We start from the raw sequence: 27,724 nt of genomic DNA on the forward strand, positions 1-27,724 counted from the left end.
TTCAAATGAATCAAACTTTTTTTATTAAACTACACATTCCATTCATTCAGGGTGAAGGAACAGGCAATACATATTTTTGGGGGTAAAAACAAGATGAGGTACAACAGAATCACAACAGCAGTAGTAAAAAAATCTTTCTAAAAGAAAACTGTGAAAAGAGCAAAGAGTAGAGAGCAGGATACATGATGAGGAATCCATTCCTCCGCCTAGAAAAATCCTTAGACCCCATTGTCCCCATTTGTCTCACTGACTGCAACTGCAACCAGTTAGCTATGGTTTCCGGTTAATCTCACCTCTCGGATTTTTGCACTTCCAAACACTGTGCTCATTTCACAAAAGCTGCTGAGGCCTGGTTTATTTGCATGCATGTACACAGAACTTCATGTGAGAGAGCATATTGTTGTTTGTGCAAACATCCTGGTTGTTACAGATCTCACATTAGCAGGCACAGCTAATCATATTGTTGTTTACACACATACGTTTCCAGCAGAGCAGTCCGCGAAATGTAGCACATGCAGCACTATGACTGAAGACACTTATAAACAGACAAAGGAACAACAAACAGGAACACTGTAAATCCCCAAACCACTCTTGGGCAAACCAAAAATCCCACAAACATATGATTAGGAGGAGAAAGACTCTTGCATGCTGTATTGTTTTGAAGGGCACATTCTCTGGTTTGCAGCAGATGGCCTTAGCAGTGTTTTCCCATCCTCTTAAGGCAGTTAGACCTGTGCAACAACAGCTGCACCGGTGTTCATATTGTGAAATAGACATCTTCAGTGCTGTGGGAAGCAAAAACCAAAGACCGTCCACTTAAAATAATGCTACATTCATTTCAAAGCAGTTAAGGCAATTCTGCCTCCCAAAAGTCAAGGATGGTAACCGTTTTGTGACAAAATTATTTGCTGTTTCAGTTATTGTTTTACAGTCAACAGTAATTTTTAAGTCATTACTTATGCTTTGATCAAGGATTAAAAAAAGATGAGAAATTCAAGTCTGTTCATGTGGTACTGTCAAGTAAAACAACAGAACACATAAAACAAATAAACCATAAAGTTGTATGAATGGTTTTCACACTCGTCTGTTGGAAAACATTTGTTTTCACTTCTTCAATGAGCAGTGTCTGTCATACAAAGAGGAACTGCAGGTAACTGAACCATTACACTTGTCATCACCTCTTTAACCAGGAGCATAGGGGGGAGTAGTTATTGCATGTTGGTTTTGGTTCATCAAAGTCCTCAAAGATTTCTTAAATTTGGGAAGCATTATACAAACCTCACACTTCTATCCCTGACACAAAATAAACAGGAATCTGGCAATCATGGTGGATCCATATTTTAGAGGCACCAGAAGTCTGGAATATGTTCTAATCGTTGTTCATCACTGAATTTATGAAAAATGCAGATTTAAGAGACAAAAGTACACAAAAACAATCAACAATATAATTTGGTACGGATTTGGAAATCCCTCTCATGATGTGTGTCAGTCACAGTTTGTCACAGCTCAACTTCATCAATACATAGAACAGTCCACTTGAACCCTTTGGGACGCAAAACAATAAATAGGAAATAAATAGGAAAAAAAATTGTCATAATAAACTACCAAACAAAAAAAGAATGTTAGCCATCCCCCAGTGGGATTTTCCTGTACTCACTGTAACAGTGTCTCCACTATTATGACTGTAAGTGTGAATGTACTTCATTATGCTCAAAAAAGCACATGGAAGAGTGTGTGTTTAAATTAACTTTTGCTTATGCTAACTGGAGGAGTGCTACAGAAGTTTACAGCTTTATGAGAAAATAATGTAATTCGATTAAATATACTCATGGCTTTAATATTACCCGCTCACACGCCCTTACACACGTGTGTATTTTGTGTGTGTGTGTGAATTTGTGAATGTGTGGGTTTTTCTTTAGCTGAGAAGCTCCAAGTATGTGACAGGCACTTTCCCTTTCTGGTTTCCTCTCTCTCCAATCAGCCAGTCAGAGTCCATTCCCGGCACTGTGTAAACTATGATGAGCTGCAACACAGAAAACATGGACAGTGTGAAGCACAGAATTCAAAATGAACAAAGGGAAAAATATTTGACATGTGTGAAAATGCACTTGAAGCAAATCAAATATAATTTAGGACACAACCCAAAAAACTATTTGACAGTTGACAAAAAAGGTGATGTCCTACATCTAGTTAACATTTTTTCCCAGAACATTTACATGAAGTCAGTCACTTGCTTTCATACTATTTTCAGTAATGGGCCTGTTATTCCCACTTAGCACTTAGAGGGACTGACAAAAAATTATTCAATCCAGTGTTAGTGATTATGTAGTTTGCTGTAGTTTCAAGAGTCAAGATTCAAGATTTGTATTATAAAATGCACAACAATAACATTAAGCAGTCGCTGGCAGTGAAATGCTTGAGTCACAGGCTCTCTTCTAGCAATGTTCAAGTAATTACAACATAAAACATAAAACAGCAATAGTATCATATTTATGTTCCTGGATAAACAGGGCGTTGCTTTTTCTGCAACAATTAAGATCAAACACACGCGCTGCGTCTTACTTTAGTTTAACTTGTGTAGTCATTAGTTATGTCAAACAGCAATATTAGTCTATCTTTGCTCAAGTGAGTGTCCATAGACCAAATATCATGACCATGTTTACATAGGTATCGGGAAATTTAGCAAAACTAAGCAACTGCACTAAGGTGGTGGGAGAGTGTGCCTTTTTCCAAGCTTTGTCTGAGGGTCCAAGCAGGGTCCAAAATATACTTTTTGACTCACTCATCAGGGTGGTTGGTAGACACCAACTTAGTGGTTATATAGTGGTATTACACAGTAATGTCTTTTCACCATCAATATCTTTCTAAATACACACACAGATGCGGGGAACAAGTTAACCAGAGAAAACACAACTTTTCATTATAACTATCACCAGATGAAGACAATGTAACCTCTGCTGATAAGCACAAACTGCAGCTTTTGTAGCAACAAGTACTAAAATAATGTAGGTTGGTGTCCATCAGGCTGGTGAGGACAATGAAAGCAGGCTACCCTAAGCATCTCTCAGCTTAGGTATAGCAAGGAAAACTTTTTGACTGACGAAGCCAATCTGATGACTCATGTGTTCAATGATCCGACAAAACATGAAATATCTTGGAATTCCCCATCAGTTAAACTTAGCTCAGTTGCTGACAAATACAGTCTGAGGTGATACAAGTCAGGTAACATATTGATGAGATAAAGAGATAAGAAGCAGAGGAGCTACCACTTGATGAATCACAACCCAACCCAATGCACTCCCATGTGTGAAATGTGAGACAGAGAAAGTGAGAGAGAGCTCTCAAATGACTTTGCATAGTTGTGACAGACTTATAATAAGTTGGCTTCACACAGAAACCACAGCTTAGTCTTCTGTTCAGGTTTTTGGAGATTGTGGCCAATAGATGTTATTTGACCTGCCGGCAGCTAGTTGATAATGAAACCTCACCTCATCAGTTAGAAGGGAAAGTTCACTGGAGTCAGCGGCATCGTAATCATAAAGTACTTTGGCCTTGCGGGTTCCTGTAGCTGGTGCCTGAACTTCTTCAATCTTCAGTGTATCTTTCTCTACAGGGCTGCTGATGTCTTCTGCTGCAGTGCCAGCAGCAACCACGGATTGAGTGGAGCTCAGTGCAAACGCATTGGGAAGCCTGAGGGAAAGCAGGCAGATGTGATGGTGAAAACCTACAGTACATTTAGTAAACGAGTAAACAAATAATAACAAAATAACAAAATCAAAAAAGGCATCATCACATGACAGGAAACCTAGCATATCACGCATATTAGTTGTGACTGATGTGACTTAACCAGTCACATCATTGGGAGAGCGGTCGTCCTCCAACCTGAAGGTTGGCAGTTCGATCCCCAGTCTGACCCATCTGCATGCTGAAGTGTCCTTGGGCAAGATGCTGAACCCCGAATTGCCCCTCATAGAACAATAAAGTGCTGCTAATAGATGCACTGTATGAATGTGTGTGTGAATGGGTGAATGTAAAACTGTACTGCAAAGAGTTTTGAGTGGTAATAAAGACTAAAAAAGCTCGATATAAATACAAAACCATTTACCATTACATCACTGGTCTCATAACCCTCACAGTTAAGTGTGTGGTGTCATTCTGTAGAAGTCTGGTGCCATTTGCATGTGATTTGATGAAGACAAATGGTATCTCTGTGCAGCAGTTTCTCTATCACACATCACTCACATACTGGCAGGGGTCAATTTGGGGTTCATGGGGCATCTTGACTGGGATTGAAGCACCAACCGGTAAGTGGACAACCCGCTTTACCACCCAGCAATGATTAAAAGAGTAGTTCCACAATCTGGGTTAGGGTACATTTCAAAGAGTTTCAGAGTTCTACATGAGCCAGTTAGGGCCACCACACCACGACTTTGCATTTAGAAACAAGACGGAACTCAAATGAATTATATTACTTAATAATATATGTTTCTAATATAAGCTAATGCAATAGCTTCCTGCCTACAACACTCCTTAATAGATGTTTATATATATATATATATATATATATATATATATATATATATATATATATGTATATATGTATTGGAGATGCATTAGAAAACAAGTAAATGTGTAGGTCAGGCACACAATCAGAAGGGAAAAACTACGCATACTCACACATCTGCATGTGAACTGAGAGCAAGAGAGAGTGAAAATGATTTGTCAAAACCAAAAAAGGCAAAAAAGGACCTGAAGGGTAAGTATCTAAATTGTATATTATTATTATTATTATTATTATTATTATTATTATTATTATGGGTTAGGGGTTAGGGAGTCATACCAATAAAGGAAGCAATAGACAAAGCAATACAATTAAAATTTTCCCCATTTCTGGAGATACTAGGGAGGACTTTATGTGACTCAACCTACAGTTATAATATAACTATTCATCCTTATCAACACAAATAGCTCTGGCCAACAATTGCTGGTATCAAGGTGAAATAAGATCAATGTGTTCAGTAATAAATCGATCACTGTTTCCCCTGAACATCCTTAAGTGAACAGTTTGGTATACAGCTAGCATAGTTAGAAACCTACAAATACACCTGAAATACAATAATTTAGTAATGTGATGCCATCACAGAATACAAACTGACTGCATGAAGATGACTGGTTACCCCAAATTACCTTCCACCTGGTTCTCACCTTCCCAAATCTTTCTTTAGTTCATGCATGTGGAAATGACACTGCTTATAGAAAGCTGCTTGGGCCTCAACAAACTCATGCAGACAGCGCAGATGATTCACCTGAAGGTAAGAAAAAATGCAACAGTCAAAGACTTTTTTATACTCGACTCACCAAAGTTACATTTAGGCAAAAGCAGAATTACTGAAAAACACTGGAAAAGTCACAAGAGAAATAGCTCCTTAGGTGCTATCATATTATGAATTTATATAAACTATAGAAATATTACTGATACAAGTTTCAGTAAACTTAATGCTGTAGTTGGCTGAGATGGAAAAAAACTACACTATTATGTATTTATTGGACACTTTAATCTGCAAACCCTTATTTCATCAAGACAATACCATACAAAACTATGTGCAACTTTATTTTCTTAAATCAAGTGAAAAATCAGTGCAATAGAGATATTGAGTTCATTCATTTACATTTTTTCAGGTACGAATACCCAACAGAATAGTAATATTATTATAATATTTTAGAGAACCAACATCAGACATAGACAAATTAAAAAAATTCTAAAAGTTGAAAATTATGTTGCTGTGGTAACAAAAACAATAATAAAGTCAATATACTGTGGTTGACATACATGTGTACTACTGATGCCCTCCAAAAGTAGCCGTGTAACTTCTGCTTGGCGGTCAAACTCTGTTTGCGCTACTCGGAGTTCATGTTCGGACTGAAACAAAAAGAAGATTATCGACACACAGTATTTGTTTCATATCACTTGAAATTACATGACTGAGATATAGACTGGTAATAGCAAAAAATAATGTGATTGGTCAAGTCTTGTATGATATAATAAACACCAAGGAGTATTGGTAAGATTAGACCTAACCTTTTTATAATAAATTCATTCTTTGAAGATTTGGAGTTATGGATCCATGACTCTGGTTAGATTAGGTAACAACATCCACCTCACAAGTGGACACAAGTGTCTCCAGCCCCTGACCTTACTATCACCATCAACAACTCCATGGTAGCCCCCACCCAGACTTCTAGGAACCTGGGTGTACTCGTCAACTCTCCCTTACTGCCGACATTACTGCAACAACACAATCGTCTCGATAGATGATGCACAACATCAGGAGAATATTACCCCTTCTCACTCAAAAGGCGGCGCAGGTTCTGGTCCAGGGCAGGCTCTTGTCATCTCAAGCCTAGACTCGTGCAGCTCCCTCCTGGCTGGTCTACCTGCCAGTGCTATCTGACCTCTGCAGCTCATCCAGAATGCAGCAGCTTGACTGGTCTTCAATCTATACCTAGGTTTCCTCAATCTACTCCACTTCTTTGCTCCAATCCGTTTCAAGACACTAGTACTTGCATGCCGTGTTGTGAACAGATCGGGTCCAGTCTACATCCAGAACATGGTGAAACGTTACACCCCAGCCTGTCCACTACGCATCTGCTAATCGGCTTGCTGCTCCCGCACTGCGAGGGACAGCTAGCCACTCAACAAAATCACCACCCTTTTGCTGTGCTGGCTCCTAAATGGTGGAACGACCTCTCCATTGACATCAGGACAGCAGAAAGTCTACACATCTTCCACCGCAAACTAAAGACACATTCCTTCTGACTACACCTTGGATAAGAAGATGATGTCTAATAACCATCGTCAACTCTGGGGTGATGTGGTCAGAATTCAGATGGTAAAGACTTAGGCTATCTCTGGACTAATACATTTTCATTTTAAAACTAAAACAATCTCTTTCCAGAAAAGCATTGTAGCGCCATATGATATGTCATATCAATCTCCATACTACCACACCTTAAAACACCTATCACATGAAAATTCAATGGCAGCAGATTGTCTATTTTCAGTTGCCAGTAAATAGTTTAAAATTGCCCAGTTGAACATTTTCAAAGTATGAAAATACTATGAACAAGAAACTATGATGAAAAGTAAGAGCAGGGATTTCTTTTCTTGGACCAATGACGAGGTGGACAACAACAATCAGACCTGATATTAACATCTGTCCTTAGAGATCTGACCTCAAGTAGACAGGATTAAGTTTGTTCATACCTGGCATTAAAATGTCTCCTGAATCCGTCTCCTTTTACCATTTGTGATTGCATATCACAAATCACAAAGCTAAACTAATGCATCTAGGTATTAAGTGCTGACCACTTGTGATTGGATCACTGAGGATGGATGTTAACACTATGTCTGAATGGTTAATCAAATGATGACTGATAAGAACGAATAATTGAAGAGAACGTGGGTATAAAATAATTTCCAAAAGTATGTTTTTGAGGCCTGAAAGCTTGAGTGTGAATACCAGGCATTAACATAGTTTAAGCAATGTTTTGAACTAAATAATGTCAGTGTGGAGGCAGTTTTCATCAAAGTTTACAACCACAACATATACTCACTTTTTCCACTTCCTCACTCCATAGCTGAGAGGCCAAAGCATTCAACCAAAAAAGAGAGATATATGAGTTTTGAACAGGATTTCTCAGCTCTTCATTAGTGTGACATTCAACTTGTGCTTAAAACTAGTATTAAATGATAAAACCAATTGTATATAATATATAGTCCTGCAGTGTTCTGAAAGTCATTATTTACAAGATGCTGTTAAGTGTATGTAGTCAAAATCTTGTTTTTGATGACCTCTATACCTTAAATAAAAAACAGATTCCACGAGTTAATGAAACCATTTCTGATTAACACGTTTTACCAGTGTTATGCCAAAATGTATCATTACTTCATATTATGAGACGTGACACAGCGGTCTGTATTGCAACTCTGAGCTTAAAACCAACATTCTTACTGAAAGGAACAGCTCCTTACTAATGCTTAGTCAAGTACAGTTCAGTACAGTTCCCAGCTACTCACAAACTGGTATAATGCAGTAACAGAAACGTGCTAAAAAAACTTAATTTCTTATTTGATCTAGGTGGAAATAGAACCTTAAAAAACTATACTTTTAAGGGATTAAGTCTACTTTGTTTAGTTAAGCTGAATTGTCATCTTACCGCAGAGGCACTGGCAGAAAGCACATAGTTGCGGGGTCTGGTTTCTTGAAAATCTGGAGCCATCTACGTAGACAGTAAGAGTATTTGTAATATTTGAACAACTCAGTGTAAACATAGTTACCATACTTCCGCAAACACTATACAAGAAAAGCGAAGGAAAAAACAAAATCTGAAAGCAGAGCAGAAATTAAACCATGACCTTGATGAGTAAGTGATGAGAAACTAAAAGCACAAGAAGCTGAATTGGTCTATGGGAGTTTGATTTTCTTTGTGTCGTTGATTTAAATCATTTTATAAAATTGTGCTAGTTGGTCATAAGAATAAAAGTGGCAGCCTTGTGCTCTTAAGTTAGCCATGCCATTTGCAAAGGTGGGGGAGGTGGTTGGCATGAGGCATGTCTGAGCTCATCAAAAGAAAAGTGCAGAGAGGTGATGCAACACCCATACATGTTAACATCCTCTCGAACACCCAGAAACTTATGACTAACTTATCTTACTCAACTCATTCACCTGACTAATCACATGTCAGCACAGCAGATTTTATTATCTTGACACTATTCAGCAGTCTTTCATCATCCACATGGCAACATGCTTTGTGAGTAATAAAAAAGTATGACTGACAACTTCATGCTGAATTTTTAAATATCAGTCACAATTATCTAATTCATTCCAAGAGTGGAACAAAAAGAAAATTCAAGAAAATCTGACTAAAAATACAACATTCATTCTTAGATCATGGTGAAGGAACATTTCCAATCAGGACCTTCTATTTCAGGCATTTGAGTTGGGGTACAAACTAATTTAGAAACAAACAGTTTTTGTTCAGAATTCATAATGCTGAATGTCTGATTTAAGTACAATATCCTTGAGAAACACTGGGTCTTCTAAAACTTTTTTAAGAAACAGGTGTGTTTAGAAGTGTGCCAAAAATGGATCTTTGGGTGTTAAAGGGTTATAAAGGGTGCTCATACCTCCAAATGGATTTGAATCTGTTTTCCAGAGAATATTAAAGTCATTCATTTTGATTAGAGATCCCAAGCTCTTCAAAGCCTTGTCAGCAGCCATTTATATTATTCTACTAGTCAACAATCAAAATTCTTATGCATGGAGGACTGTCAATATTCAATTACTGTAATCCTGTAAATCTGTATTTAACTGCATGACACTACACTCATCTTATCTCATGAGTATTTATTAAAATTTAGCTGCACGAAAACATCCAATGTAAAAAACATTGTAATTGTTGCAGAGGAACGACTTTACTTTGTTTCCAGCACAAAGTGTTTTGTAAGGCCCCTCAAATTGAATTTGGTGAACTCTTGGATCTAAGAAAACTTGGAGCATTTTAAACATTTTATGTAATTTCTTTTCAAATAAACTTAATTGTTAACACAGACTTAATGAATTATGTTCCACAGTATGTATTAATTCAACTCTATCCTTAATGTATTAGTATTATGAGAGCATTCTTTTAAGCCAAGTGGCTTTTTCATAGCATTTCTTTATTTCCAGCAGATTCCTTCATAAGCCAAATTTAAAATGCTCATATTCATAGCAGACGTATATAAAACTGCTCAGAAAATCTACTTAGATGATGGGTGCCTGTTACAAGCATTCCCAGGCTAGATGAAGACGCACAGTGTCCAAATATACAAAATGTAATACTGTACTTAAATCATTACATCACAATCTAAGAAAAGAAAGCCTTCAGCATGCAACAAATATCAGCATGTAGTTCATGTTCATTAAAGATGTACATTTTCAAACAATACATGCATGAACCAATCATTTTAGAATATAGGACAAGAAGGTGAATGTCCCTTGTACATTTGAAGCTCTTCTGCACACTTTAAGGTACCAACTACCAGTAGATGTGAGCAGGTGTTAGCAGCCACCAGCAGATGTTAAGGACATAACCTAAGGCATCATCAAATATTTTGGCCTGTAATCAAATGAACTTGAGGGGACACTGAGACTAAAGGTAAATGTGACTAATGTGCTAATTAATAACAACAAATTATTAACAACAAATAACAATATTAAGTTTTGAACACAGACATCTTAGTCAATACCAATACATAGATCTCTTCCTGCTGCAGAGTCCTTCAATGTAGATTAATGTTCATGCAGAGTCATATCATTTGTTTGGTTCTTTGGTCAGTGACATGTGCTTATTTCCTGTTTAATATGCTTCAAGTTTTAAGCAAAGAGTGAACTTCAGGCCCACTTTTTCCCTGTCATTAATAGTTATTGCCACCAATGAATGAATGGCACAGAAAATAAATTCAAAGCACGTGAGAAGAAAAACTCAACATGTAAATCATACTGAAAATCTTTAAAAAATGTCTGTGATACTCACTTCAACCCTGCACTGAAAAGGTTGTGAATACAAAGTCAGTCAGTCATTGTTAGTACTACCACTTCTAGTATATTACAATGATTATAGTAAAGTAAGTGGGGGGCGGGTTTGTGGGTTGAGAAGTAAAGAAGGTCTCACCGCAGCTTTAGCCTCAGACAATTTAGCCTTCTTCAGACGTGTCTTACAAGCATCCAGGTCTAGACGCAGATTTTCCAGAAGACGTCGTTCTTTCTATACATTAAGTTCATGAAATAAAAAATTAATTATTGCATTAGCATATATTAGAAACAGATATTATAAAGGAAAATAGTTCAGTTGAGTTCATTCTTGTTTTTAACGCAAAGACGTGGTGTGGTGGCCCTAACCAGCTCATGTAGTACTCTGAAACTCTTTGAAATGTACCCTGCCTGCCTGTGTGATATTTGATGATCAGTAGAGAGCACATGATGTACTGGTGCGAAATAATAGAATAGATTAGTAGTTTAATAAAATACTCCCCACTGGAAGCCCCACTGTGTTTAAAAGACTTAATAGATTTAACTATCCTTTTATCCTTGATGGTTGGTAAAGTGGGTCATCCACTAACCAGATGGGTTGGCGCTTCAATCCCAGATACCCCATGAACCCCAAATTACCCCCTGCCAGTGGGTGAGTGATGTGTGATAGGGAAACTGCTGCATAGCAATGCACTGTGGCAGTTCTTTCTGTACATCCTCTCTACAATCAGGGAGGAGTTGAGGTTAACTGTGAGCAACCTCAGCCATTCAATCCTTACAGGTATGGCACCATTCACAGCATGGCTTTAAATCAGGCTATACCAGGCCAATTAACCATACTGACATGTGGTGGTTAGGTTCAAATTTTAAAGTCTCATTATTAAAGTATTTTTGCTAGTGGGCTGAAAGCCATCAATTTAACAATTTTTCTTACCATTTCTTTTAAGCCTCTACAGCTGGATACTACTCACAGTATTTGTTTTCATATTATTTCATTTAATCTTCTTCATAGTATGTTGGTAGAAGAGATCATACTTATAAAACTTCGATCCAGGTATATACAGGTATATCAACATATCTATCTTGCTGTTACAGAATAGGAGACTACTGCTAAAAGTTCACAGTGATCAAATTGTTTCATTAATGATTAGATGGGTGTCTGGGTCGGACAGAAGGTTTGCGCAGAAGTCTTTGCAAAAATGTTGTTACTGTATAGTAACATGAAGGGAGACTACTAAGTCTCCCTTCATGTTGTCTTCTCTGTAAATAAACTTCCTGAGCATCAGGAACTTATAGAGCAAAACACTTAAGATGCAAGTTCCACATGGTAATCCTATGAACACCATATCTGTCATGGTTGGTAACATTTATATAAGCTACAGGCTCCTGCTAGGATGTATAGTGGGTCCATCTTTGCCAACTAATATTGTACATTGCCCAGACACACAGAACAATTTTTTACTTCAATTATTATATCAAGTGGAGATGCCAGTGTTTCCAAAGATATACATTTTGGGAACAGTGTAAGTCAGTGGCCTACCACCACATCTTTTATGTTTATTCTCATAAATAAACATGAACTCTTCCATCTCTACAATTTATCAAATCAGCCATTAGTCAGGTTCAGATGTTGACTATTAAAAGTTTGACATGCCTATTTCCTATAGCCTTGGATAAACTAATCTTGGACTTGACTATAAATGCTACCTCTGACAGCAGAACCATAATGAACCAGCAACAGGTTTATATTGAATACATGATAAAAAATCCCTTCGACAGTATCCACAATATTAAATTATTTGTGCGTTATCTTCTTCTCCCTAAAAATGATAACATTCTCCCTCAAAATGCTTTTGAACCAGTAGAATGACTTAAATTACCATTTACGTAATAATCTGTCAATAATGTTTTAAGTGTTTCACACTGACTGAAATGGTCTTCCAATCGCCTTCCAGAAAGTTCCTGAGGGGAGAGAGAAAGCTAATAGTTGATGTCTGGAGGAAATCCCTCTCTGCTGCTCCTAATCTTCTCTCACATTCCCCCACAGTCGTTAAAGTGCTCCCTGCAAAAAAAAATTAATCGATTTCATAATAATAATACATTTTATTTATATAGCGTTTTTCACAGTACTCACAGACACTTCACAAACCTCAAAATTAACATAAAAAGCTACATACTAACAAACAGAGCACACAACATACATCATACATTAAAAGCAGATCCAAAACTCTTCAATCTCCTCCGGAATTTGCATGTCTTTTGAAGTACAATGTCGCTGAAGACACTTGCTCCTTGTTGAGTCTAAGTGACTACAAGTTTCTTCTTTCCATACATTGCACTAGTTATTAATTATGAGTTATTAATTACATGTCATTTAGCTGACGCTTTTGTCCAGAGCGACTTACATTTTTAGAAGACTCAGCATTTATGAGGGGCCATTTTAGGGGTTCAGTATCTTGCCAAGGACACTTAGGCATGCAGATGGAAAAGAGTGGGATTCGAACCGGCAAACTTCTTGTTGCAGAACACCCGCTCTATTCCCTATGCCACGCTCTCCCCCACTATAGTTGACATCACATGACACATAACTACATATGATACAGTTTGGTAAATGACTTGGATTAACATTTGGGCTCTGCTTACAGCAAAAAAGCTGCTAAAATCCCTTAACATAATGTTTTATACTAGAAACCACTTTTTCTAAGTGGATAAAGTCTTAGTGTTTTTTGATATGCAATCTTTATTTGAATCAGGGAAAAACACCTCAAAGGGGTTTTACCTTTTCTTACATGCTTTGGTGTCCTTTTATGCGGCCACATTTTTGTATCAAATTCTATTACCACATCTGACAAGATTAAGACAAAGTCAGTTACTTGTTTATCAGTTGTTGTTTTTTCATACACAGCCAATGTACGAGGAATGGTGTAAATCTGTTTTTTGTGCACTGGTCAGACATCTGGCCACTGCTCTAAAGGGCCTGTTAATTTAGTAATAGTTAAATAGCTGGGTTTAACTTAAACTTTTAGCTCTGTTTTCTGAAAAGTTTGTCAAATAAACCTGCTGGAATAGAAAAATATATAAAAAAAAGGTCACTGTTGAATCTACAGTGCATTAGTGTGGATGAGTAATTGGAATGTACTTCCTTCCAATTATTGTGGTTTACAGTTTACTGGAAAGTGATTCAATCATCTTTATTAGCTTGACTGGATTTAATCCCTACAATCTGTTTGCCTACATCAGGGGTAGGCAACCTTTACTATCGAAAGAGCCATTTCGCCCCCTCTTCCCCCAAATTAAATCTGTCTGGAGCCGCACAACATATTTGATAACACAGATTATAAACTTATATATATATATATATATATATATATAGTTTTACAATATATATAAAAACTATAATTTGTTGCATTTATTAAGTAATAGAACGACAATAAAAAAAACTGTTGACATTTAACTGCTATTTTTACCTGTTACAAAATCACCAAACTCTTATGAATTGGAGAACAAAATACATGTGTGGGCCTACTTTGGAAGAAAATTAAACACAGAACTCAGCTTTTTTTGCTCATCTCCAGCTTGGTACTTTTCAGCAGATGCTGTGTGCTTGCTCTGGAAATATCTTACAACATTATGTTTCTTATTGTTTTTACAGCTGTGTTGTCCAGAATACATTGGGTGAAGTTATTAAATAACTTTCATAAGAAATCATCCCATGAATTATGCAAAATGTAATGTTTCCAAACTGATTATACTAGTACAGGGGAAGGCAACCTTTACCATCGAAAGAGCCATTTCGCCCCCTCTTCCCCCAAATTAAATCTGTCTGGAGCCGCACAACATATTTGATAACACAGGTTATAAAGTTATATATATATATATATATATATATATATATATATATATATATATATATATAATATATATATATATATATATATATATATATATATATATAGTTTTACAATATATATAAAAACTATAGTTTGTTGCATTTATTAAATAATAGAACGACAATAAAAAAAACTGTTGACATTTAACTGCTATTTTTACCTGTTACAAAATCACCAAACTCTTATGAATTGGAGAACAAAATACATGTGTGGGCCTACTTTGGAATAAATTAAACACAGAACTCAGCTTTTTTTGCTCATCTCCAGCTTGGTACTTTTCAGCAGATGCTGTGTGTTTGCTCTGGAAATATCTTACAACATTACGTTTCTTATTGTTTGCTAATTCCTCGTCACATATCAAACATACATATAAGGCAGCATTGGTGGCAGTGAAAGCAAAGTAATCTGTCCACGCAGAATTAAACTATAGTTCCCTCCCAGACTTTTCTTTGCTGGGATTTATCCATGATTAGTTTACCGAGGCCGGGGGTCGTGACTATAGATTAGCGACCTGTAGGGAAGAGCGCCGGGACGTAATAGGATGTGACGCATATTTTAGTTGCTGAAATATTAAAACAAAACGTGAGAGCAGGTCAGACTGGAGGCCGACACAGAAACTGCAGATCGGTACAAACCACCTGCAGCTTCTGCTCTGATCAAGAAGCTTAGGCGCTGATCTCTAATCAGCTGAGACCAGAGAAACTCGTTGTTTTCACTGTTTCCACTGTTGAGAAGCAGCCGGTCAGTCACTGAGAGGCTGCTCTGTGTCTCTCTGAGCGAGTGAGCGGGGCTCAGGACGGGGGGGGGGCCCAGGCTCTGTGTGTGTGTCGGCTATCTGGGAGCGCGTACACACACATACACACACACACATTCACCCGCTCCTGGTATTTCATGGTGGCCTGATACGATGATTATTTAAAAAATTTCATCATATGAAAGAACTGATTCGTTAAGTTCACCGTTCACGAAAAATATGTGCAACATGCACTGTACAGAGAGCCACTGCAGACTGCTCTGGAGCCGCAGGTTGACGACCGCTGGCCTACATGATCAGGCTAGCTGGTTGAGGAACAAAATACAAACTGCAAAATGAGATTTAACCATACTAAAAGGAAGCTGTGCGAATTTAAGGAGATTTAGATGGGTGTTATTTCACCAAAATACTACAGTCAGAATTCGACCAGCTCGTCCTTGGCACCAGTATTGCAGTGTGGTGGTCAATAAATGTTTCAACAACCTACAACCTCTGCCACACTTTTCCCTGATGGCTGTGCCTTTCTCTTAGAAAAACAGGCTGCTTGATAGATGCACTGAGTGCATGTGTGAATGGGTAAATATAATAGTGTTTTGGAAAATGTTTTGAGTGGTCATCAAGACATGAAAATCGCTATATGAATACAGTCCATTTAATTCATCAAAATTAATTTGTTAGTAAAGAGGAGCTGGCTGACTTTATCTTTCTAATGGGGGCGGTGTGGCCAAGAGGGTAGAGTGGGCGTTCTCCAACATGAAGGTTGCTGGTTCAATCCCCACTCTTCCCCATCTGCATGCCGAAGTGTACTTTGCAAGCTACTGAACCCCTAAATGGCCCCTCATAAATGTTGAGTGTACTAAAAATGTAAGTCGCTTTGGACAAAAGCGTCATGTAATCTAATGTAATGGACAGCTTTAGATAGCAGGGGTAGGCATAGTTGGGTGACCTATCAACTTGTTGGATAGATGCATAGCTAACATTTAAACTTCCAGAAGTGGTCAGGTCAATGTGATTGCATTTCAGCTGCGAGGAATTTTGTATGCTTAACCTTAACGCCTCACCTCATCCCACCTTTACAAACATGAAAGGCAACATGTGGTAATTTTTAATAAAAACATTGATATGTAAATATAAAGGGCCCATTCTAGGGTAAATAAAATAACAATTTGTATAATAAAGAAGAAAAACACTCATCACTAGGATTATTTTATATTCAATGTCTGTAAATAGATTCCTATCACCTAAACCTTACACACTGAACCTTTAAGAGACCCAAGGACACTTTACAGGACAAAAGTATAAAGAAAAGAAAATACTCCAAACGTTCACAGTTTGGTGTGGTGCATTGAGAGCAACCTGCGTCTGAGGACCACAGCTTTCAGGATGGAGTATGGGTGGAGGAGGAGTGTACAGTATATTGAATGCAGGCCTTGATCAGGAGCCAGTGAAGGGGAATGAGGGTTGGGGTGATTAGCTGATTAGCTGACAGGGATTAGTGCGGGTGAGAATAAGAGTATCTTTCCTGATTCAAATACAGACTGCATGTCAGAACCTTATTTAGTTTTTGGCCTTACAAGATTGTTTTGAAGTGCTTGAATACTCACCATATGGAGTTTCAGGACCAAATTCCCTTGCTGCATCCTGCATATATTGACCCAGCAGCTCTCCATTAGTAATTCTGGATGGTGCCTTCCTGTCCAACTTTTCATAGAGAAACTCTTCAATTCTGGCACCTGCACAAAAAGACCAGAAGAGTTTGATTTATGTCACAGGGGGAGAAACATTTTTTGTTTAACTTACTCTGTTCACTGAAAACTATACCCTAAAATGATTGATTTTTTATATTTTATTTCAGTTTTATTATTTTTGTTGCTTGCTACCCGCAAATGAACCACACAAAGAAGAAGAAAAATAAGAGGCCATACATGAGAAAACCATTGTTGGGTTATAATATGATCAGAGAATGAAAGTCATATTTGGGTGTAGTATTTATTTATCAGTCAACACGAGAAATATTTTATCCAACTGCAGGATCTGTAAATAACGAGTAACAACTACAGAAAAACATGAAGGGACAAAACTACATGAACACCTTACAATACATAAGGGAGGATTCACTGTTGCTTGTGACAGTATTTACAAGAAGACCTGTTAATTTGTCCTCTCCCTGCAGACAACAGATATCATCACACACTGTACATCTACACCACCCATTCATTTTAAAGTGCCGCATCACTTAAGAGTACAGATACTCTCTAGTTTGCCAAAGCCTTAATGTCCCGAAGACACACACAACATCACTGTGACGTCTATTAGGCTTAGGTGGTATCCTTGCTTTGCTAATAGTTTGTACATTTTAGGCACTGAAAAAGAAGAGTAAGTTTTAAGGAGGCATCTGATTGATTCCTAATTCATTCTGCAACAGAATCAATCAATCAATCAAATTTTATTTGTATAGCCCATATTCACAAATTACAATTCGTCTCATAGGGCTTACATAACACTGTATGGACAATCAAACCTAAATCTTACAGACCAAATCTTCAGCAGCAATATGAAGAGCAGCAAGAGGTCTGACCCCCGATCTGACATCATGACAAATAATTATTTGATTTAGTTTTTTTACTGCACTGTTTTACTCTTTATTGCGTTTGCATGACAATCTAATAAAATAAAATAATATTAACTATTCATGGCATCCTTTTTGAAAACCTCCTATCTTTACATTTAGTGTCTGTATGTTTAAGTCTGAATCTCTCATGAAACCCTTACCTACAGTACCAAACAGCACACAGGTCTTTAGTGGCTGGTGATTGTAATGGTGTATCGGAAAGTTTAATATCTTAGCAGATCTAAAAGGTCAACAGACAATGGAAAGGCAGCAGGTCATGGTAAGAAACAGCAAAAAATAAGCAGTATCAATATATATCAGTCAATAAAGCTACTGTTTTCTGTGACAATCACTCAATCAATCAATCAATCAAATTTTATTTGTATAGCCCATATTCACAAATTACAATTCATCTCATAGGGCTTTAACAGGGTGTGACATCCTCTGTCCTTAACCCTCAGCAAGAGTAAGGAAAAACTACAAAAAACCCTTTTAACAGGGTAAAAATATGTAGAAACCTCAGAGAGAGCCACATGTGAGGGATCCCTCTCCCAGGACGGACAGAAGTGCAATAGATGCCACGTGCAGGAGAACATCATCAATAATCAAAGTCTCTAGCAGCATTGATGAAGCACAGTCCATGCTCAGCAACCATCTAGACCACGGTCCACCATCCAGACCAGACGCCACTTCAGTCCTCAGTCACCGTCCACCGCCGCCCACCAGGAGGACCCATCACAAGCCACCACTGCGGTCCTGGTCCACCGCCCGTGCCCAATGCCAACGCGACACAGGGTCCGCCACCAGCACCACGATCAGCCCACATGACTCAGAATCCGCCACACTGGATCCAACACCGCGACCCCCGGTGCGCGATCCACAAACCGCAATCCATGGTGCGGCCACAGAGGCCCTGGATCTGCGGGTGATAAAGCAAAGGGATTCCGGGGAAGGGGGATAGGGATGGAGAAGAGGAAGGAGAAGCTGGAAAGAGAAGCTCCGTGTGTCATGTGTCATAAAATAGAACAAGTAACGTTCTGGCGCACTAATTAGCTCTAACTATAAGCTTTATCAAAAAGAAAGGTTTTGAGCCTACTTTTAAACGAACAGATGGTGACTGCCTCCCGAACTGAAAGTGGTAGATTATTCCACAGCCGAGGGGCTTGATGGCTAAAAGCTCTGGCTCCTACTCTACTTTTAGAGAATTTAAATCACATGATGTTTCCTTATAAAAAGAGCTCACACATGCTCTGCGACTTTTAATGCCTCCCTTTTCCTGCACTTCAGTGAACCCCAGTGTGGGAGCAGCAGCCTGCTTCCTCATATGACATACTGGATTTACAGTATTAGGTGGGTCACACACGACATCAGGTACAACATAGTTGCTGCCCCCTAGTGGACAAAGGTTAATTAATGCTGCTGAGAACAGCTAAACTATAGAGAGGGAATGTTATTACATTACATTACATTACATGTCATTTAGCTGACCCTTTTGTCCAAAGCGACTTCCATTTTAAGAACACTCAGCATTTATGAGGGGCCATTTTAGGGGTTCAGTATCTTGCCAAGGCCACTTAGGCATGCAGATGGGAAAGAGTGGGATTTGAACCGGCAACCCCGCTCTATCCCCTAGGCCAGCAGTCGTCAACCTGCGGCTCCGGAGCCACATGCGGCTCTTCAGCACCTCTGCAGTGGCTCCCTGTACAGTGCATGTTGCGCATATTTTTCGCGAACGGTGAACTTAACGAATCAGTTCTTTCATATGATGAACGTGAGTGAACGTCACGTTCACGTTCATTTTTTAAATAATCATCGTATCAGGCCATCATGAAATACCAGGAGCGGGTGAATGTGTATGTGTGTGTATGTGTGTGTACGCGCTCCCAGATTGCCGACACACACACAGAGCCTGGGCTCCGCCCCCCGTCCTGAGCCCCGCTCACTCGCTCAGAGAGACACAGAGCAGCCTCTCAGTGACTGACCGGCTGCTTCTCAACAGTGGAAACAGTGAAAACAACGAGTTTCTTTGGTCTCAGCTGATTAGAGATCAGCGCCTAAGCTTCTTGATCAGAGCAGAAGCTGCAGGTGGTTTGTACCGATCTGCAGTTTCTGTGTCGGCCTCCAGTCTGACCTGCTCTCATGTTTTGTTTTAATATTTCAGCAACTAAAATATGCGTCACATCCTATTACGTCCCGGCGCTCTTCCCTGCAGGTCGCTAATCTATAATCACGACCCCCGGCCTCGGTAAACTAATCATGGATAAATCCCAGCAAAGAAGAGTCTGGGAGGGAACTATAGTTTAATTCTGCGTGGACAGATTACTTTGCTTTCACTGCCACCAATGCTGTCTTACATGTATGTTTGATATGTGACGAGGAATTAGCAAACAATAAGAAACGTAATGTTGTAAGATATTTCCAGAGCAAGCACACAGCATCTGCTGAAAAGTACCAAGCTGGAGATGAGCAAAAAAAGCTGAGTTCTGTGTTTAATTTATTCCAAAGTAGGCCCACACATGTATTTTGTTCTCCAATTCATAAGAGTTTGGTGATTTTGTAACAGGTAAAAATAGCAGTTAAATGTCAACAGTTTTTTTTATTGTCGTTCTATTATTTAATAAATGCAACAAACTATAGTTTTTATATATATTGTAAAACTATATATATATATATATATATATAACTTTATAACCTGTGTTATCAAATATGTTGTGCGGCTCCAGACAGATTTAATTTGGGGGAAGAGGGGGCGAAATGGCTCTTTCGATAGTAAAGGTTGCCTACCCCTGCCCTAGGCCATGCTATCCCCAACTGGTATTAACTACTTTCCAGGATTAGAAATTTTCTAGTGTATATCTTATTAGCAGATTACCATCAAAGTCTAATGTCTGTTACATAAGATAAATGAAAAGCATGGAATAGTTTAGCCTAATGAATTGCATAGCTATGTTTAAAGTAAGCATATTTTCAACAAGTACATTTGGGAATAAGGAGGTTTAGTGTTCATGCTCCCAGAGGAAAAATAATTCAGAAAAACAGATCTACCTCTGTGCTTTTTTTTTAATCAGGGTGCCTGTCAAACACATTATCTAAATGACATATCACAATACTCAAAAGAATCACACTTAGGTGTTTTCATGACTATAAATTATTTGTTTATTAAATCTGATCAAACTGATGAAGGGAACTCACTGAGACTGATCATGTTGAGGAGAAATGATTCAGTTATCAGCTTTACACTGTACTTGTGTAAAACTCTGTGTTTAGAGAGAAACCTGTACCTTAAACTCAGACACATTTTCAAATATGGTTCATACGGTCCACAAACACAAGACAAACACTGCACACTATAGAGCTTGAGTGATGAGAATAACATGTTCACTATGATGTGAGAACAATCTGAACAGGATGAGTGTAAGAACTGTGGAAACGTGGGCGCCAAGGCCCAAGGATACAAATTAAATCCTTTCCTGTTTTTGGATCAGCTTCCGTTCTCCTGGCTTGTGTCATCTCTTATAGAAGCTTTATTTCATTAAAATGTCCTTTCTTAAAAAGGTTAAATATGAAAGTGGTTTTCTGTCCAGATTCGACCATTACCCCATGAACTGTCTATTCTCTATGAACAGCATTAAACATTCAAATGTTAGCAGTATCGTGGTGGCACCTTTGTAGCTAACACGCACGTATTAGTTGATGGTTATGTTTGGGGCTATTTAAGAAATATATAGAAAGAGTACACTTTGTAAAATCCTTTGATCAGTTCAAACCATAAATCTACTAAAACAGGGACTCATCAATTTTACATGTTGAAATACCTCTACTTTGCAAGTTCTGTTAAGGCTATGGTGTTTGTTGAGCTTGGCCCACTCTAAGTGTACTTCACAGTGAGGATGTCAGAGCTGCTTCTTAAACTTAATTTCATGTAATTTGGGATTTTTCCCAATATGCCCAGAGCTGGTACTGACCGAAATTCTGAGGAGGCCCTCCTTAAACTTTAGACACAGTCCCACTTGAAACACCAGCAGTTTGCTCCATCATTAAGAATGAGTCCACATATAGTGCTGTTAAAAAGTATTTGAACACTACTTGAGTTCTTTTATTTTGGTCTTGGATGTTTCAGATCATCCCACTAATTTTGATATAAGACAAGATAACCCAAGTTAAGTGAGAATGGCGTTTTTAAATGATGATTTCATATATTAAACTTAGAACGCTTTCCAAAACTGGCCCCTCAGTTTTTAAATCAACAAATTTACCAAATTTAATTGATGATTTGGGTCAATGTTATTAACCACATCCAGGCACTATTATTACTACGCCTGTTCAATATAATGCCACTTAAATAGAACCTGTCTAAATTGAAGTGGGCTCCCAAAGACGTGACTCTGCAAACTAAAGAAATTCAAGGAGATGTGAATCAAGTTACTGAAATCTTAGTCTGAAAATGAGTACAAAGCCTATTACTAAAGGTTCTATGGGACACCAGCGAACCGCAGTGAACCAGAGAACCATATCTACAAATAGAGAAAACTTGGAACCATTGTGATCCTTTCCAGGAAAAGCCAGCTTTGACTAAACCAGTAGGCAAGGTTCCTTATGTGTTAGGTTTAGGGTAAATATATATTATTGTAGTGAATAGGGGACTGACATAATTCACCCTCACGCTCAGTACAGGCACAGTCGGCGTCAGTCTCCTACGAGGGCGATGACGTCGACCCTGGGGCATGCCGGGTGACGTGATGACGTCAGGATCCAGAGGCATGATGGGAACGTGGTGACGTCTGAGACCCGAGGGCATGCTGGGATGTTAAAAGCCATCTTGTTTGTTATTGTTTTGGATGCTAATAAACGGAGCACAACTTGTGTGTCCAACTTGATGGAAGTTGCCCCTCGTGTTGCATCGCAATTTCCACACTGGTGACCTTGACGTTCGTTTGTTGACGTGTTTAACGAACGGGACCCGACCATGGCCGTGCACGCTGTGGCCCTCAAACTCCCCGAATTCTGGGAATCTTCAGCGGCGGCGTGGTTTGCCGAGACGGAGGCTCAGTTCGCATTGCGGGACATAACAGCTGATACAACGCGGTACTACTACGTTGTGTCAGCTCTGGGAAGCTCATCAGCATCGCGGGTGGTGAGTCTCCTGAAATACCCTCCAGCTACGGACAAGTATGCAGCACTCAAAGCCCACCTGTTGAAGACTTTTGAACTGTCAGACGCTGAGAGCCAGCAGGCTGTTCTCCCTCCAAGAACTGGGTCGACAAGCTCCCGTGGGTGATGCTGGGCATCAGGACTGCGCCAAAAGAAGACCTGCAGTCCTCATCCGCGGAGCTTGTTTATGGCCAGCCGCTCCGGGTTCCAGGGGATTTCATTCCTACATCCACCGTTCCTTGGTCTGCGGTTCCCCAGCGGGCCACGCTACTGGACAATGCGCGGCTTTTCGCACCTGTCCCTACTTCCCGGCATGGCCTCTCTCAGTCGCACATCCCCGCTGGGCTTCGGAAGGCGGGATACGTTTTTGTTCGCCACGATGCTCACAGAGGACCGCTGCGGCCGCCCTACGAGGGCCCATTTCGAGTGTTGGAGGTGGGGGACAAACATTTCACAGTGGACATGGGAGGCAAACAGGAGAGACTCTCCATTGACCGCCTCAAACCCGCCCATTTGGACGTGGCTAGGCCCGTTGAGGTGGCCCAGCCCCCACGACGCGGGCGTCCTCCAGTCCTGCACCCACCCTCTGTTCCTTTGCCAATCAAACGTGCCACGGTAGTGATTTCTCCACCCCCTGTAAAACACAGCCGTTTTGGCCGTTTACTGCGACCACCTCTCCGGTGATATGTTTTTTGTTGTTATGGTGAATTCTGGGGGGAGCTGTGTAGTGAATAGGGGACTGACATAATTCACCCTCACGCTCAGTACAGGCACAGTCGGCGTCAGTCTCCTACGAGGGCGATGACGTCGACCCCGGGGCATGCCGGGTGACGTGATGACGTCAGGATCCAGAGGCATGATGGGAACGTGGTGACGTCTGAGACCCGAGGGCATGCTGGGATGTTAAAAGCCATCTTGTTTGTTATTGTTTTGGATGCTAATAAACGGAGCACAATTTGTGTGTCCAACTTGATGGAAGTTGCCCCTCGTGTTGCATCGCAATTTCCACATTATAATTTAGCGCCATACAAAAAAAATTGAATTGAATAGATACTGAGGGAATTTTCATATTTCTGGGAACTATACCCCTTTATGTCTGCTGGACAGGATTCCATAAAACATTTTAATAGGGATAATTTAAGTAACCCTTTACCTTCAATGAACTTTTCTTACATTCAATTTTGTTGGATTCTCTGAGATATTCATATAAAAAAAAAATATATTGGGAGGAGGCAAATACTTTTACACAGTTCTGTTCACAGAACCAAAAAGGGCATACAAATGTTTATGGTTTAAGTGAAAATTAACATGAACATAGTCAGAAATGTTAGACAACATAAAACAGACTGACTTTATACATACAAAATAACATTCCTTCTACATTTCATAGAGTTTCTTAGAGCCGGCGTGCTAACAGTAACCCACCCCTCCCCTCACTTTCTATTGACTGATCTCATACATGTCTTTTCTAGAATACAAAGGAGTGAGACCTGTAGTAGCGACTGAGAACTTTAGTTCCTGTGCTTCTCTAAACAATATATACTGCACCATTGGGACTGGACTTACTCCAAAAACATACAATTCTTTATTCCCATGCACTTTTTAAGGAAACGATTCAGAGGCTTTCATCGTATATTTTTGTTGGTAGGTTTGACACTGAATTTGAAGATTGATCAAAGATGATGATCTTTAGATCAGCTACAAACCCTGTTCATAACCCTATTGGCCTAGAACAGTGACAAATGCTAAAAAATTGTCATGTCTGACGAGCCAATCCTGTAGTAAATATTGTTGGGTTTTTGAACATTGACAGAATACCCAAATAGTTTGTGCCACCTTGATAGCAATACAGACTGAAGTCTAAATATTCTCTGGTCAGGAGCAGTGAATCGCAGGTATAACTAAAAAAATATTTTAAGTGGCAGGAATAGGATTCACCATTGTTTATGTCCTTCTGTGGCCAGCCCTGACGCCACACTGATGCTGTGAGTGTCATTAAAATGTATTTCACATCTACAATGTTCATCAATACTTGTTTTGTACCAATAACCCAAAGGCATGAAAGGTTTCCACAACAGGGGACTCGAGTTGGGAAGCAGAATACTCACCTGTGTGATCAACTGTAGCATGGAAAATCAAAAAGTCACATGTTAGAGTTCCCCATTATATCCGAATGATGCTGTTCCATATAACTCTAAACCAATACATAATGTCAATACACTATATTATGTAAAATTTTACCCTTCTTTTATATTACCATACCAGGGGTTGTGCATGTTTCAGCCCTTTAATGAGAGGTTTGATTTACCAAAATTGATGTCAAAGTTGCATTTGTGTCCCCATTTCTATAGAGCCATGTGGAGTTTTCAGCACTCGCAGTGTTACTTGTCCTAATATGTGATCAACAGACTGTTGCTGAAGTGCAGCAAAGTGCCAGCAATGGAGGTGAAGCAAAGATTGAGAGTTTGTAAATATTGTATACATACCTGTTAAACATTCATAAAATTGGCTTTTCAAATGTTTCATTAACGACATACAGTATGTGGCTCCAAAAAGTAAATCAGACCACTTTTGGGTTTCAGTGAAGATGTGATATTTTGGCTAGAAAATCTAAATGCATACCTAAAATCTATATTTACACTACTCATCAAAACTAGTGGCACATGGTTTTATGATATCACAGTTGTTCAGACCAGCCAATTAGAGCTCTTGTTGTTGGTTCACCTACCGTTATGTTTGGGATGTATTATTTAGTGTACGTGTAGGTACTTTGAATAAGAGAGAAGGGATGAATCAGATGATTTCAAGAGTTTGCCACCTATAAGCTAATAATTATAAATGTTTTTTTAGAAACACAGTAGATGTGTTAGCTGTATTCCACTCTGCTGTGAGCAGATGCAGATGCACACCTAGCTAAGGATCAGGCAAGCAACAGCCGTACGCTAGGCCAGGAGATGATGCCAATTTGAGTTTGACCTTCAATGTGGCAAACACAGACAGGATCTCACACATGTCCTATCCATAATGAATGAAGACAAAAGGGACATGTTTTAATGTGAGGACACATATTGTGCATTTGGGTGAGAAACACTTAATGTAGACACAAAGGGCACATTTATACTCTTCTGACAATCAAAATGATCTTAAAATGAGTGAACATCATGAGTTTGCCTAAAATGCAACGTTTTACTCAAATTTCACAAATGTTTTGACTGTGGTCACGGCTGTTTAAAGCAGCTCAGTGCACTATGGGATGTGATAACGTTTCTGTCTATCATTGGAGAGAGGACCCCAAGTAAGAACATGAATGCTCGACTTTCATGGAAATGCAGTTCAAACGCAAAATGCAGAGTCATGCTTAAAATTTGATGCACAAATAAGTTTCAGATCTTATGTATAGATTTTCACTGGAAACATGAGAATAACTGAAATCACTGGCTGCCGATATGTTAACAATAAATCATAAAGCTTGGTATTCTATAGGTATGCTTTTAAAAATGGTGAACAGAGCATACAGAATTTCTTGTTGATGGGTTAAAACATGCAGTGCCACCAGTGTGGTACTATCAGTATAACTGACTGAAATATTTACTGCTGCTACTATTTTACTTTCTGCTTGTGTAAGCTTGTGCTTGGACTGGAATCTAGATTGATCATTATTTTATATGAGTTAATCATCTCTATTTGTTGCATTTCCCCTCAGTCCTAAATCAGGGATGACTCCAGTGTAACAGCAGTTCTGCTTGAGGATCATGTGTACTCTGCCCACCTGTAATGACAGGATTATTGTAAGTGTGTCATACTTGGGTTGGGCTGCAGCAGGACCTCAGTCTGTCTGTAGATTTTCTCCGTCCAATTTTTGGTGCAGTCTGCACGACTTATCAAGTTTTCAAAATGAGCATCCAGCTCTGTCTTCTCCGCCTGGCCCAGCTTCTCCTCTGTAAACTGAGGCACAAACAGTGTGACAGGTACAGGTGCATGGCTGCAGCTCCGCTCTCCCCGACACCCTGGGGACTCATCAGTCTGCGTTCACAGCAGGGGAGTCGACACGATGTCGTGACGTCATGACGGGGGAAGGGGAAGGGGAAGGGGGGGGGGGTCAGCTGACATCCGTTTTCGCCCCCTCTCTACTTGTCATTAAAGTTAAACTAATGAATACACGTGAATACATAGGTCAATCGTTATTACTGCGCCTTTCTCACTGAGTTATTGTTAGTTTTGAACTTCCAGCTCGTGAGCTAGCTTGTGTTAAAAGACAAGGCTACAATACAATGAACAACTGGTGGCTAACAGCACTGTCAACAGTAGCAGCACTGTATAATTACGTAGGCCTGGACGTTTATCGTGACGCAGCCTGTCAGCGTAGGTTTCTTAGGAAACCATCTAGTTGTACGTTAGCTCAAACCGCACGGCGAAGTATGAGTCTGCTCTGTAACGTTAGTCGGTAACATTAGTCCGTAACAATTGTCTGTAACGTTAGTCGGTAACGTTGATCAGTAACGTTGGTCGGTAACGTTGGTGACAGCTGGCTGTCAGAGTGACGCGAGGCGGCAGTAGCGACTGAGCACGAGCTTTTCCTTACCTGTACAGCTCGTGTGAAAAACAGTCCGGCACCGGAGGCCAGTTTCTTCACGTTGAAGTCCATAGTGTTAAGTTCTGCAGGCCAGGGACGTTCCGAACACTTTCCTCCGCTTCAGTGGTTATGGCATTCGCCAAAAGTCACGTGACCACCACGTACGAGGACGAT

The 27,724-nt window shown here is 39.4% G+C and overlaps 1 protein-coding gene across 4 annotated transcripts; it reads right to left on the reverse strand.

The window, feature by feature from the left end:
• Positions 1–27,724, reverse strand: LOC133950812 (endophilin-B2-like). 4 transcript variants are annotated; one of them, XM_062384945.1, is made up of 13 exons: positions 27,560–27,724; positions 26,781–26,922; positions 25,086–25,097; positions 16,820–16,948; positions 12,500–12,633; positions 10,714–10,806; positions 8,218–8,280; positions 7,615–7,638; positions 5,831–5,920; positions 5,206–5,306; positions 4,678–4,692; positions 3,489–3,690; positions 1–2,023 (listed from the first exon to the last, which is right to left on the reverse strand). In XM_062384945.1, the coding sequence occupies exons 1-13, from the start codon at positions 27,620–27,622 to the stop codon at positions 1,916–1,918; spliced, it is 1,176 nt and encodes a 391-aa protein (XP_062240929.1). In that variant the 5' UTR covers positions 27,623–27,724; the 3' UTR covers positions 1–1,915. The 4 variants fall into 4 exon arrangements, with proteins under 4 accessions (XP_062240929.1, XP_062240930.1, XP_062240931.1 ...); XM_062384946.1 differs by lacking the exon at positions 25,086–25,097 and having other exon boundaries at positions 27,560–27,723; XM_062384947.1 differs by lacking the exon at positions 4,678–4,692 and having other exon boundaries at positions 27,560–27,722.

Source organism: Platichthys flesus, chromosome 3 (assembly GCF_949316205.1).
Source record: "Platichthys flesus chromosome 3, fPlaFle2.1, whole genome shotgun sequence".
Classification (NCBI taxonomy): Eukaryota; Metazoa; Chordata; class Actinopteri; order Pleuronectiformes; family Pleuronectidae; genus Platichthys; species Platichthys flesus.